The 14,566-nt window shown below is 36.2% G+C and overlaps 1 protein-coding gene across 4 annotated transcripts in view; it reads right to left on the bottom strand.

The window, feature by feature from the left end:
* The window catches only part of PTPRQ (protein tyrosine phosphatase receptor type Q), a 146,964-nt gene that overhangs the window by 73,873 nt on the left and 58,525 nt on the right, over positions 1-14,566 (bottom strand). For all 4 annotated transcript variants that reach the window (XM_074870661.1, XM_074870663.1, XM_074870665.1 and 1 more), the window contains exons 33-36: positions 13,885-13,986; positions 11,385-11,505; positions 6,590-6,750; positions 4,858-5,003 (exon numbers count right to left, since the gene is read on the bottom strand). In XM_074870661.1, coding sequence (XP_074726762.1) covers positions 4,858-5,003; positions 6,590-6,750; positions 11,385-11,505; positions 13,885-13,986 — 530 coding nt within the window. The remainder of the gene's footprint in view (positions 1-4,857; positions 5,004-6,589; positions 6,751-11,384; positions 11,506-13,884; positions 13,987-14,566) is intronic.

The raw sequence follows: 14,566 nt of genomic DNA, 5'->3' as shown, positions 1-14,566 counted from the left end.
GATTGAATTCTAAGGTATTTAATTAAACTTTCTGATGCTCAAGTACAGTATGACAGAAAATAGCTTCTGACTCAGAAGCGTCATTCTACTACCCTCCCACTGTTATTACTATATTTTAATTATTAAGAATTAGCAATTGATAACAATAATATCTAATAATAAGATCAAAAAAGGACCTTAAATAATTCTCTGAGTTTTCAAGATAAAAATGTCAAAGGTACCACATCAAGTTTTGATTCCAGATTTAATGGGAGTTTATTAGTATGAACAGCTGAAAATCCAACTCTTAGTTTGAAAAGCATACCTTTACAATTTAGTCAGCTGTCTGGCAGTTAAGGGCTCAGTGAACCAACAAGAACACTATAACAACAGGCTTTTTGGTGTTTCAACAAAAACTGTTTTAAGAGGTAGTCCCCTTACTATGAGGAATTCAAGGACTGGGGATTACCTCAAACTTCTGATATGACAAAATGTTAGAAAAGAATGAACACGTAATTAAGAGTAAGGGTGAGCAGGAAGAACTGTGTGGGTACAGACTGAGAAAAGATGAAACTTGCACTAATTGTACCCTGGGGATAGAACACTATAGGAAGTTTTACAATTAACTGTGGCTGCAGATGAAAGCAAACAGCTTAGGATCTTTGGCTACAGCTGAAGAAATTCTTTCTTCTGTCCCTTTCTTCATCCATACATGAAAGAAGTTTTGACATAGCAAAGTATCAGATTATTAAAAGCAAAGCAGCTAAGTGTAAGCAATACACACAGGCCATGAAAGTGTCAGCAGAAAGTAGTATCTTCTTCACCTCAGGAAGTGGCAGAAATTTCCAGTGGCATAAAGCTGTAATTAGTTGTATACAGAAAACATAGTGCTGCTGTTCTTCACTGTTAACCTTTTTCTTCTGTTCTGTTTCCTTCTTTAGGTTCATTGCATTTCACTGTTGTTCTGAGTTAGAGTATCACATACTTGACTATAGTAACTGGGGGAGAGTGGTGACACTGAAGGCTAATCCAAGTCGTCCCTCCAGGAGCGTAATGCACACTGTTCCAGTACCAACCTAAGTGAAGATATTTTCTTTTTGTGTGCTGTACCATTCTGAGGCCATCTTTTAAAAAATTTGCAGTGTATTTTAGGGAAGTTTCCCTTTTATCCCTATTCTGGTTATACTGGCAAAAGAAAATGTTTGATTGTTAAGTTAATATAGCATATTGCTTGCATACCTTGTCTGCATCCCGAGGGCAGACCAAGCCTAATTTCACTCTGAACTGTATCCAGTCATGTTCACTTAGGTTGGCTTCAAGTACAGGGGTTGGGTGATTTGGGTTCTAATGTTCAGTCTCTAGAAGGGCAGTGGGCTTTTTTCCTACCTAGCTCCTGGTTCCCCTGTCTGGTTTGGCAGAGCAGGACAGTTGTCATCTGTACTGAAATTCCTACACTGGAGAATTTTCTCCAGGCAACAATTTAGGTTGTAATTAGCACTTTTCCCACTTTCTTGCTAATCAAAGTGCAAGTATAGAGACACTGAATAAAAGAGTTTATTCAAGTCAGTGATATCTCTTATAGATCAGTATTTAAGCAATGAGACAACTACTTCCACAGATTCTTTTACTTCTTTCCTTGATAAGACAGAGGCAGTATGGTTCACACACTGGGCAGTATGATTCCTTTAAGCACCATGTAAGGCACTGTGGAGCAAAACCTGCAAAGCTGCTATTGCAGTGAAAGCTCGAACTGTAGGAATCCAGCAGTGTCACAGAGAAATGATGTGAACAAGTGGTACAGTGCCATGTCGTCTGTGTAGGACATACCCTTCATCAGAATACGTGCCATATCTTTACTGCACTGGGGCAGAGTAGTGAACATAAACCAAAAAGTAGCCTTTTGCCTAGACCTATGGCAGCAGAAGATGAAAGATAAAGCTGAACTTGAACCTAGCCTAGTGCAAGTGATGGTTTCTTCTATTTGGCTACCAGTCATTCCTCCCTCTCTGACACTTTTTCTTTTACAACCTGTCAGCATCCCCATAGAAACAGCCCACTCATCCACCAAAATCCTCAAATTTAATCTCCATCACTAAATTTTTCCTTCTGCTGTTCTGGTTCTGAATCCTAGGTCTGAGCATCCCAGGCCTTCTGACTGGACAGCCGCAGCATGATTTTTCATGTAGACCTGTAAAGCAAAGAAACTATACATTATTTTTCTGTCCTATGAAGGTATGTAACTTTTTTTCTTGTAAAAGAAAAACTATTTTTCCTTCAAGTTTCTGCATCATGTCAAGGAGTAAACTGCATCCTTTATCTCAGGTCTTTCGTATTTTTACCCCTAAACAAAATGCTTTACTCTGCAGCTACTGATTTCCTGTTTTTAACATACTCATAATCAGTGCTTTATATTAATTAGGTTTTCATATGCCTGAGGAGTCTGAGAACATGTGAAGAGAAGTGAGAACTTGAGATAACAGAATAGCACTAGCTTTACTATGACTTTTATATCTATTTCAGATTATGACAGCACTGGAAGATGTTAATTTGCCTGAAATTCTTCAGCCAGGATGGTTTTTCAGGCATCTAGAAGATATGATTTAAGACTTGGACTCTTATTGGGTCCTGACAAAGAAGCAGATGAAAGACTGGCAGAGAATGGCAGCCTACAGCAGTGTGTCTGAGAAGGTGGGGTTCCTAGAGATGTGAAAAGATCATCTTTTTAATTCTTCTGTATCATTTTCCAAACTGAAAACACAGTTTGGATAAAGCAGAATGGTGACCCTAGATGCAGAGTATCCCAACTAAGGATTATTTCTTTCCAAATGAGTTCAATACAAAACTTATCAACAGACCCTGCAACTACATGGTTATACTTCTAAGTTGCTGATAGTTGTAAGCTGTTTGTGTGCATGCACTCATACAGCTTACAACAGTCTGTATATGGCACATATATATAATATATATACACACATATCAGGCTGGCTTTCACATATGCATTTCTCTGTTGTAAAAGGAGTAATATAAAATATCTGACAGAAATGAGCAGGGGAGAGGTGTTTTTTTTTTCCTGTTTGAAATCTGCCTTGCACCCACAGGAATGCCAAGGTACAGAATAGGAGTGCAATGCAGATACAGTAGTTGCCATGCCAAATAGTGAACAGAAAGGCATGTGAAGGGCAGAGGGAGTTAAGGGGAGCAGACAGATTAGGAGTGGATCATGATTTGAGAGATTAATGGTGATCTCCCCTGGACAGTAAGAGACAGATGCAACAGCAGCTGAAACCTATCTTCTGATGGCAGAGGGATGGGTCAAAAATCAAAGCTGAAAGGACGAAAATGGTAGTTTCCACACCTAGAAGTGGAGCTACTGTCAGCACTTTTCTGCCATCCACCATGTAACTTCCACCCATGCCACCATACTTTCCTCACCCAGCCACATCACATGATAATGAAACTGGACCCTCACCTTGCTGGGCCAGTGCTACTGTGCTCCATCTTCCCTATATTGCTCCTTCATTTCCAGAGTCCTGGTCACTTCCAGATGGATTTTAGCTCTCAGTGTATCAGTTTCACCTTACTCATTCCCCTCAGAGTTTCACCTTCCTAAGGGCAGGAATAGCCCAAGTCCGTAGTCCTCCTCTAAAATTGCCTGAGTTGTCCAAGAATTAGATAAATGTAGACACTCTTCACAGGATGGGCTGGTTCAGGTAATGCACTGGTGTAAAGGTTTCTCCAGGGATTTGTTAGGCTAAGAAAAATGCTTTTGGTATAGCAGTGTGTGCAAGCAGAATCTGAAGCTCTGAACTGTAGCCCTGATTTTAATCTCATCAGAATGTGAATTCATGGCATGGTCCTGCTTGCAGCTGAAACTATGCAGACAGAGCCTGGAAACCACACAGCTTCACAGAAGTCAGAGAAGTGTATACACTGAAGTATGTCAGCAATTATTCGGTCACAGGTATTTGTAAAATTTGTGAATATTTTTTCTAGTTATCCTCAAACACATGCATAACTCACTAGTCATATCTTGACCATAAAGTTATGCAGTTGAGGTAATTTTTCATGCACTAGTTTCTTCGTGGATTTATATTTCTTTCTTTCCTTCCACACGTGTAAAGCTTGTTGACCAAAAACCTGTAAAGGAAGCTGATTTCTTCTTATTATATTTCTGTATCATAATATATTCTTTGAAAGGAGAACAGAAAAACTATATATACAATTAATAAATGTGGTGCATAATTAAGGATGAAAGTAGCAACAAAAAAAACCTACATGGAAATGTGCAGATCACCAAAAAATTATAAATAACGTTTTATTTGTCTTTTATCCTTTAATTTAGGAATCTCAGTATCTTTGTTTCAATATATTAATCAGTAATTTCCTTTTGAGAGCAAGAAAAATATGAAATAATAATAATGTATTCACTACTTTGACATTATCTTACTTTCAGTACTGTACAAATATGCATTAAAAAGTAAAAACAGAACTGTTACACAAATTTATTCACATTGATAGATTAGACTAAAATAAACAGTCTAAAGGATGTGCAATGAATGTAATGGATCTTGTGTCTATCTATGTTGTGCATATATATGTATTAGATGTATGTGTGTGTATATACATGAACATATAAACATTGCAATATGGAATATTACACAAAACCTGTTTGCTTTAATGCTTAATGATATGAATGTCCAATGAGATGCACAACACAACACGTATGCGCTTCTTTCTTTATAAGTTAAAAAGCTGCCTTGTGATAATCAAAATACGAAAAACCAATATATTGATAACTATAAAATGGATTTAATCTTTAATGAATTATTAGAACACTTTATTGATTTCTACAAAAGAAGAATATAAAAATAAGCTTACCTGCATGAATATCCCTGAATTATTTTTGAAATAAACTGAGTAGTACAGTATATTTCCATTAGGCTTTTGAGGAGGAGACCAGAACAGCATTATTGATGTGGAAGTAAGGTTTCTGTACACAACATCTTTCGGTGGATCACTTGGTGCTGGAAAAATGTTAAGTTTTAGCATACCTAACTCAAGGTTTTGTACATTTTAGTGCCTCAGAAATATCTGCTATAGATTTGACAACATCTTATGTCAAATTAAATATATTTCTGACTATGGTATAAAAAAATGCTTCTGGAAATTATGAAATAAAATAGTAGATGTAAATAAATTTTTAAAACGTTACTTTTTCAGACACATTTGTATTTAGCTGTAGTTGTAAACAGATACTCTTTTCTTATAGAATTTGTCCTGTACTTACTGCTTTGGGTACATGGAAAGTCTAATTTGCAGATGTTGAAGGTGACTGAGTTAGGCCTTGACGCTCCATATATAGTCAACAGGAATAACAAGGATTTGTTTTAGAAAACCTAAATTAAAAGCCTTGTTCTCTCTTTGCTGATTATAAACAGAATTTAGGCTTCCAACTCACGTAGCTAAATCAGATGATACTTAAGCTTGCACAGTATGATAATATCTGCTTTTGACTCTTTTCTCAGCCTATTAAACGTACAGGAAGGACTCTGCAAGCCTTCAATTAGCCTCTCCTCCTATCCTGTAAAGGATAGCAGCATATGGTCCTTCTCAGTAGCACAGTGATACAGGAGACTCAAATTCAGTTCCTTAAATCAGCTTAAGAGAATGTAAATCTGTATTTTTTGCCATCCAAGAAAGTGCTCTACACAACATGCAGTAGAGTACCCAACACTGTAAGTTATCTTATTTCTCTTGCTTTGTGCTGTTCTCATTTGTATAAAATACTAAAATATTAATTGGAGGTGGAACTCCAGTATCAGTTCCTAAAAATCCTGCCCTAAAAAGTCTGTTCATGTTTCCATAACAGCTTCAATAGCAAAGACTGGGAATACCTACAACCTGGTGATTTAGACAATCTTTTGAGGGATGGCTTGGATAGATGCTAATCCTGCTACTGATTGTGTGTTGAGAAGTCCGTTTATCTATGCAGGATGATTCTGAAATATGTCTGCATACTATCCATTTTGGAACAGATTGTAGCAATATAATTGATAGGAAAACCAGAAACAATAATTAAACTGAATGACTTAAAAAGCATGTATTATGTATTAAAAAGTATGTAGTATGATCACTTATAAAAGTAATCTATCATGTTTGAAGTATAAAAGCATTAAAATAGAATAAACAAATCAGTGTTACAGATTCAGTTACAGATTTAATTTTCAAATTAAAACCATTTCAGACTTGTGAAAGAGACTCTAAAGAGTATTTCCCTATCAGTTGTGTCACAGCAAGATAAAGCAAAGAGTTGTTAAAATACGTTATAAAATTATTTCAAAATTTAAAATTAAATTATTTTAATCTTGCCTGTATTGAAGGGAAATGCAAAGTTTTGCTCAATAAATTAACAGAAATACCCATCGTAATTTTATAGAGCCAGATACGTGTACACATAAAGATAGACACACACACAAACAGAAAAGTAGAATGTCTCTTCTTGACCAGTCAAATGCCACTTCTACTTCAGTAGCTTTACGAACTTAAATATAAGGCTGACAGAAACTTAAAGCTGAATGAAACTAAAGATTCATACTATATATAAGCTTACCTCCTTCAGAAGTTCTGAATGTTATAGTATCACTTTTTACGTTGCCATCTCCAAATCTTGTACTTGCTGTTAGGTAAGCATTATACTCATAGTTATTTTCCAGGTCTGTGAACTGCAATGATGTTTCTGTTACATTAACACTCCTTTTAGACATTTTATTCCTAAAGGAAAAGTATTTCATTAATTATATATACACACCATTTCTGTATGTATGCAACTGTGGCATACGATATAAAACTGAAAAATGCAATATTGTGGTAAATTCAAATTATTTTAGGCTTTAAAAAAAGACTGGGATAACTATGTCTTTTATGTTGAAAAGTTCACTTTTGTCCTGTTGCATCACAATAGGGCTCTTAATTTTGCTTTTGAAAAAAAACCCAAGAAACCCACAGAAAGATATTTGTAAATTACATCAGCAAAGACAATGATTGTATGGAATATCAAGAGAAGCATGTCCATCTAGTAACTGCTATCAAATAGTTATCTGGTACCCTTGGGAAGGACACAGTAGGGCATAACTAAACTGTCTCCCTGGACAGGAATAGCGAAATATAAAAAGATTATAGCAGGGAGCATGCCCTACTGTGACTCTGTGAAATTGGTCAGAAGGCTGAAGTTATAAATGGAATAATAGAAGATGATATGGAACAGGAATTAGCTGGTGCTGAGTTAATTCTGGTGGAATGTAGCAGGGGATCAGAATGGAACTCTAGTCAGGTCAAAACGCGCCTAGAAAGACTGTAAGATGTAACATTAATAAAACGCTGGTATTAGCATAGGTATGAAATGTTTATCAGAAAGTAAAACAAGATACAGAAATAACTAACTTGAATTCAAAAACTCTGCTTTTCCTCATTCAATTAAGTTAATCTTTTAAGAAAAAAACAGCAGGAAAAAAGCTAACTAATGTTCCATTCCTGCAAAGATTTCTATGTGAGTGGGTGCCCTGTGTCTTTAATGGGATTTCATACAGGGATGATAATTTGACAAGTAAAACTGAATATCTTGTTCCAGGAGTCACTGTGGAGCTCTTCACAAACAAGAGAAGGAGTTATAATTCTAAAAAAAAAAAAAAAAAGGGAAAGGCTGATTCAAAATTATTAGATGGGCTGATTTTCATCCTTTGATAGATGAATTAATGTCCCATTAGCAAAGATCACCAATCACTAATAACTAATAAAGTTACACTAACAAACAAGTGGAATGAGAAAATATATGAGAATGAAAAAACTAAATTCTCCCTATCCCTTTCAGATTTTGAGTGGAATGTCTCTTGACATGGGAAATGCTCTTGGTAACAGAGAAAGTTAAGAACATTTACATATTTCCCAAACTTTTGATATTTTGAATAGTCAGTAAAGCGATACAAAAGGTTGCACCTGCAGTTATCAAAAATTCTATACAAAGAAAAGACATCTTTTCTTGGATCTTTGCCCTATATATTCTTAGTATGGAAAAATGTAGCTGGTTATAATTTAAGTAAGACCAAAATCCACAGCTTAGTGCTGAAAACACTTCTACTCTCAGTAACTACATTCTTATAACACCTTACTTGCCAAAAAATGTTTCCACAATCAGGCATAGTTAGGAAGAAGAACAAAAGCTTGGGGTGTTTCAAGAAAAGTTGTTTTTCTGTTTAGAAAAAACTAAGATTGCAATCAAAATAATAAGAAAACACTGATCAAAGTGCATGCAGTCTTCACAGACAATGAGAAAGAAAAGTACCTACCAGAACAAGCTAAGCCAAGGAATTTTAATGAAGAACAGTAAAATTGTTTTAAATGAGGTCTTTCAGAAACCCAGACAAAAGAGGTTCTAAGAAATCATGTACTTTCACTTGACAAAGACAGGTACTATATTTTCTTAAAAATCTGTACCCCAAAGTAGATCTAGTCAGTAATTATCTCACAAAAATTTGCTGAACAGGATAATGCCAAAACAAAACAGCTATATACAAGTTCAGCAATTTTGTTAATATGCCTTTAATAGTGCAGAATTGCAGACTCAAGAAGTATGAGTTTGTAGACTCAAGGCATGCAGAAAGTTGCTTTGCTACCTGCTAACACCCAAAACCACCTTGTCCTGTGACAAATTCCATAAAAGATAGCAACAATGAAAACATTACAGATATTATACTTTCTATTCTAGTAGTTGTGGGCTCTTGTTTCCAATCCATTAAAGAAAGGTTACCAAATTCTCTACAACTGTTACAATACATTTAAGAGAAGGAACATTTATTTAACATCTGTATTAATCTTCATCTTTCTGCTTTATTGAGAAACTCTGGGATTAACAATCTCCCCCAAAATATATTGAATGCCTCTCAAAAGCAGCAACTACGGCATGGCAGTTTGCCTTGTCAAATCTCATCCTGCAATGCATTTTATGGAATTGTATAGACAATTCTTTCAAATAGTTAAAATTGCCCTCCTTCTCTCCCTGCCTTCCCCCCCTCCAAAAAAAACCCAAACAAACCAAAACAAAACAAAAAAAACCCCACCAAACCACAATCTCCAAGGAAGGAGTGAAGTTGTGGCCCCTTTGAAGGAAATGGAAGTTTTTCTCCAATGTCCTTGCCTCAAGATGATACCTAATGCCTCTCTAATTTTAGATATGCCACAGTAAGGACAGATAAGACAGAGCATGGAGAATATGGAAGCAAAAATCACAGAATCACAGAATCATCTATGTTGGAGAAGACCTTGAAGATCATCTAGTCCAACCATTAAACTAACATTGACAGTTCCCAACTACACCATATCCCTAAGCGCTATGTCAACCCAACTCTCAAACACCTCCAGGGATGGGGACTCCACCACCTACCCTGGCAGCCCATTCCAACACCTAACAACCTGTTCTGTAAAATGCTTCCTAATATCCAGTCTAAACCTTCCCTGGTGCAACTTGAGGCCATTCCCTCTTGTCCTATCGCTTATTACTTGGTTCAAGAGACTCATCCCCAGCTCTCTGCAACCTCCTTTCAGGTAGTTGTAGAGGGCGATGAGGTCTCCCCTCAGCCTCCTCTTCTCCAGACTAAACAACCCCAGTTCCCTCAGCCGCTCCTCGTACGACATGTGCTCCAGACCCTTCACCAGCTTCGTTGCCCTTCTCTGGACACGCTCGAGTAATTCAACTTTTTGTAGTTGAGTCCTTTTTGTAGGGAGGGGCCCAAAACTGAACACAGGAATCGAGGTGCAGCCTCACCAGTGCCGAGTACAGGGGTAAGATCACTTCCCTGTCCCTGCTGGCCCACGCTATTTCTGATACAGGCCAGGATGCCATTGACCTTCTTGGCCACCTGGGCACACTGCTGGCTCATGTTCAGCCGGCTGTCAATCAACACCCCCAGGTCTCTCTCTGACTGGCAGCTCTCCAGCCACTCCTCCCCAAGCCTGTAGCGCTGCTGAGGGTTGTTGTGGCCGAAGTGCAGCACCCGGCATTTGGCCTTATTGAAAAGGACAAGGATTACTGCAAAAAGTTATGTGGATGCTTAATTCAAATATTTAGAAAGATAGATCAATTAACAGTTTTTTAAAAAGAATTCTTACTAACTCATTTGTCATAATAACAAAAGCAGTAAGCTTTAAGGCAATATAAGGATGAAAAATTGTAGGACCTCAAGTCTTTGAACATAGCCTGTATCAAAACCATAATCCTTATCATGAAGTAACTCTTTCCTAGCTAGAGGAAAGTCTTTAATTTAATGTTTTTTGTGGTTAAAGAGCACCAGACCTTGCCAATACAGTAGAAGTAACAAGACAAGCCAAATTTAACTTTTCTGGATAGAAGACCTCACTCCTGTTCACATTATCACCAACTTAACTAGAAGCTATAATTTAAAAAAAAAATCAGTAGGAACTGAGGCCAAACCCTACCCCAAAACTGTCAAGTAATGTTAGAATAATAAATGTAAGCTCAATAGAAGTGTGTTTATAACAACTGCTGATTGGCATATCTGGTTCACATCTCATAACATGCACATTAGCACTTGCTTCCTGCACCTTAGTAGTGGCAATAAAATGGTACAGCATAAATGCAATATATTAAAAGTGATGAATAACAAAATCTTTTCAGTCCCAGTAGAAGTTATACATAGATCTTTGAAGAGATGCCACATCATTAGACCAAACTATGTTATGCAGAGAATAGGACAGAAGTTGCAAGTTTGTAAGTGACAAAACTCCTTTTTTAAGGTGAAAAAAGATCCCAGGAGGGATGACAGAAAAAAAAAAAATAGGGAAAAAGAAAGGACAGATAGAAAAAAATCCAAACCACAGTAAATGAAAAATATCTGCTAAAAATACTTGTTTGCTATGAATAAATATAAAATATAACAGTAGACATAACTAATAGCACATACAAAGACTCTTAACATTGCTCTTGCACACTTTCTACAAAAGGAAGCAATCTTTCTCTATTTTAAGACTACTTCAAATCTCCTTGACAATTTAGCATAGGCTTGTGCTCTGCCTTACAACAGGCCTAATCAGAATATAATGAAAATAGTCACCATGGTCTAATTTAAATTTGAGTTCATTCACTGCAACATAACCTTTAAAAAAATGTTGAAAATGCTTATGAAATAGTTAATACCCCAATTTTCAGCTACATTTCAACTGACTCAGATACATTATATCTGAATTTGTATATACAAAAGGCTAGTATTTTAAATGCTGGATGAATATTTGTTCTCCAAAAATGTGTAATCAACACATTGTGTAAGAAAAACCTAACATTCCTGATAGGTTACAGATTAATATTTATCCTCAGAACTACTTCCAGAAAATCTTACCAGACGTAAACTGTGTAATAGAGGATAATTCCATTTGGCTCCAGCGGAGGTTTCCATGACAACTTCACAGTGACACCCGACAACTGTTTTACAGAGAGGGATTCTGGAGGAGAAGTTGGAGCTGTAAAATGAGAGAATAGGACACAACATCTTGTTAAACAGCTAAGATCGATGGGATATGCAGCATCCTTAAATAGGTTTTTAATTATTTGTGATGGAAAGTGAACTTTGTACTACACTCGTACAGTATCCATCAACTAAAGTTAACACACAGCTTCTTTTCCTTTTTCTGACAGATGATAAAAGAAGATTTTGCATGGTGGTGTTAGAACATCTGTTTCTGTGATTCAATGGAAAAAGTACTTCATGAGAAAACAGAGCAACGGGTAGGTCACAGCAATTCACCTACTGTCCAAGTACATTGCTGTAATTTTTTTTTCCCCTTCTAATAAAAGCAGGAGCTTTATAGGTATGACCACATGTAAAATATAGCAAAATAGTTCCCCTGAGGAAAAGAAGATACTCTAAAGAATTATACAAAGCACCAAAAGGTGGGAAAATGGATAAGCATGGCATTGAGAGATGATAAAAATGTGGGATAGTAGGGAGTGGTGAAATCTATTTACTCCATCAAACAAGGACCACATTCATACATTTAACATGTCACAAGGGCAAATATAAAGATAGGCATTGACTGAGACCCTTAAAATTAATTTTAAGATGAACTCTACATGACACCATATCACAACTGTGTAGGGAAACAATGTAAGTAAATGTAAATGTTAGACCATATTTGATTTCATTCTGAAGTTCATGTAAATATTGCTGAGGAAAAATATACCCATGTATGCATAAGTGATACTGCTTTATATTAGCATGTTATTGAGAAGTAAATCTTTTTCTTCATCTTGATTCATGGATATATGTATCAGTATAAAGTTATATTAGAATTACTTCTGTTTTTCTCAAATTAAACCAAAGAGCATCATGCACTAAAAATTCAGGTCATAGATGTAGTCATGCATGAAAATTGAGAATATGAGCATAACTATTAGCAAATCTATGAAACATTTGGTCTGAACCTTGGAACACTCTGTTCCTGTGAATAAAGAACATGTGGTGTATTATAAATATTGTTGTTTTTCAGTTGTTGTTCCTTCTTTCACTATCTCAAAAGCTGGCATAAGGGTTTTAGAACTCTGTACATTTTAAAAAAAAATATTTTTCATGAACAAAGGTTCACTGAATTCAATGACTGTCTGTATTTACTAGCGAAAAATGGCGACAGCTGTATTTAGTGTTTTACTTGTTATATTATCCTCAGTGGCTATATAATAAAAGATCTGTCATATTGTGAATGTCATGTCTTTTTGGCATGCCTGGTTCATTCTAAAGTTCTTATTCAGAGGATATTTTCTGCTGAAGAACAGAATCTACATTCCTCTGAATAAAAATACTCTCTGCAAAAGATGGATTTATCAAAATTAGCTGTTCACAGTGTGCTCCAGCAACATTACTCTTGAGCAAAGGTTTATTACTGACAGTGTGAATGTAAGCCTGTCAACATCTTGGTGATTTGCAAAGATCCATTATCACCAAAAGCTGGATCTTAGGCAAGTCAGTGATCCCTAAGTCATGAAAAGAGACTTAATTTGGGAATGGCTTATGGGATGTTTGTGTCGTCTGTTTAGTCTAGGTTCCCAGAGACTTCCTCCCTAAGCAATGGAGAGGGACAGACACAGACTCCTCCAAAACGTGAGTCACAGCACGTAGGTTAAGATTCTGCTTTGAATTTTTTTCAGGATTCCCCCTCCAGAAACTATAGAAGGGACTAATGATAACTTCCCACAACTAAATTGGGTACTGAAAGTACAAATACCGTATTGCAGTTCCTCTGCAGTAACCAGCAAGGGATGCAATGACTGTGTTCTACTCTCAGTCTGCAGTGCAGAACACTGCCCTGCTCAATTTGGAAGTCCAGTACTAAAGATAATGGACTTTGAGCATTTTCATATTAATAATTCTACATCTATATATGTGTATTTGTACATGCATCTATTTTGAAGAATCAAAAAATCTCCATACGAAAGAACCAGAAAGTCCCTGAACCATTCATGCTGCCTTTTGGTGGTTTTCCCTTTTTCCAGCTCTCACATGTCTGCAGAACCAAACACAATATTTAATTCTACCATGTGGTGTATTAGATTAAAATAATATTAGTAAATCAAGATTCTTCAAATTCATAAGATAATAGCAAGACCAAATGTCCATGCACAGCAAGCATGCCATTTCACATAGCTTGTACTGGTAAATACATTAAATAACAGATAGATATATAGATAGGTGGATGAGTATGTTTGCATGTAGATAGATATAGATATCAATACACAGATACAATTGCAAAAAAAAAGTATATAAAACTTATATCTGACCGGAAGTGTAAGATTAGTTTAAGACTACAGGCAGACAATGATACAATTCAACTTCTGTTCTGACTTACCATCTTCATCAGTCAGTATATGCAGAGGTGAACTACGAAGGCCCTCCCCCATTGTGGTACTAGCAGACACTTCTACAGTATATTCTGTATATTTCTTTAAATCTAAATAAAGAAGAGTAATTCAATAAGCCAAACATTCAGTGGGCCAAATTACTTTTTTTTAATGGACAATAAGTAGTTTTGAAGTGCTGAATAGGCCCATCATTTACACAGATCTGTGTCTTTAGAGACTGAAATAAGCATTAGGAAAACCTGAACACAAAGTATTCTGCATGAAAAAAAAGAAGGAGCAGAGCCGTAATTATTAGTTTATACTTCATATTCCTAGAACGCTTTACAGTGTCCTTGGCTGTACTCTGATAATTTACTGGTTAAGGTATTGAGCTCCCAGCATCAACTGCCATATCATGCCTCAGTAATAATGACAGAATATAGAAAAAGATGCAAGGATGAATGCAAAGGAAAGTATTTATTTTTATCAAGAATAAGATCAGAAAGATATGTAGGTGACTCAAGTGTTTACTTTGTTACAATGACAGATATGCAAAGAAATCTATTGAAGTTCCTTGTACTTTAAACATGTAAAACACAATATGTTAGACTCTATGCCGTTTGTGGCCCATACCAGCACATTACGGCAGGACACAACAGGCTACTTCTCAGTACAGGTAGCACATAACTT

This window comes from Strix uralensis, chromosome 5, assembly GCF_047716275.1.
Source record: "Strix uralensis isolate ZFMK-TIS-50842 chromosome 5, bStrUra1, whole genome shotgun sequence".
In the NCBI taxonomy this organism is placed as follows: domain Eukaryota; kingdom Metazoa; phylum Chordata; class Aves; order Strigiformes; family Strigidae; genus Strix; species Strix uralensis.
This window is presented reverse-complemented; position numbering and strand designations above follow the sequence as displayed.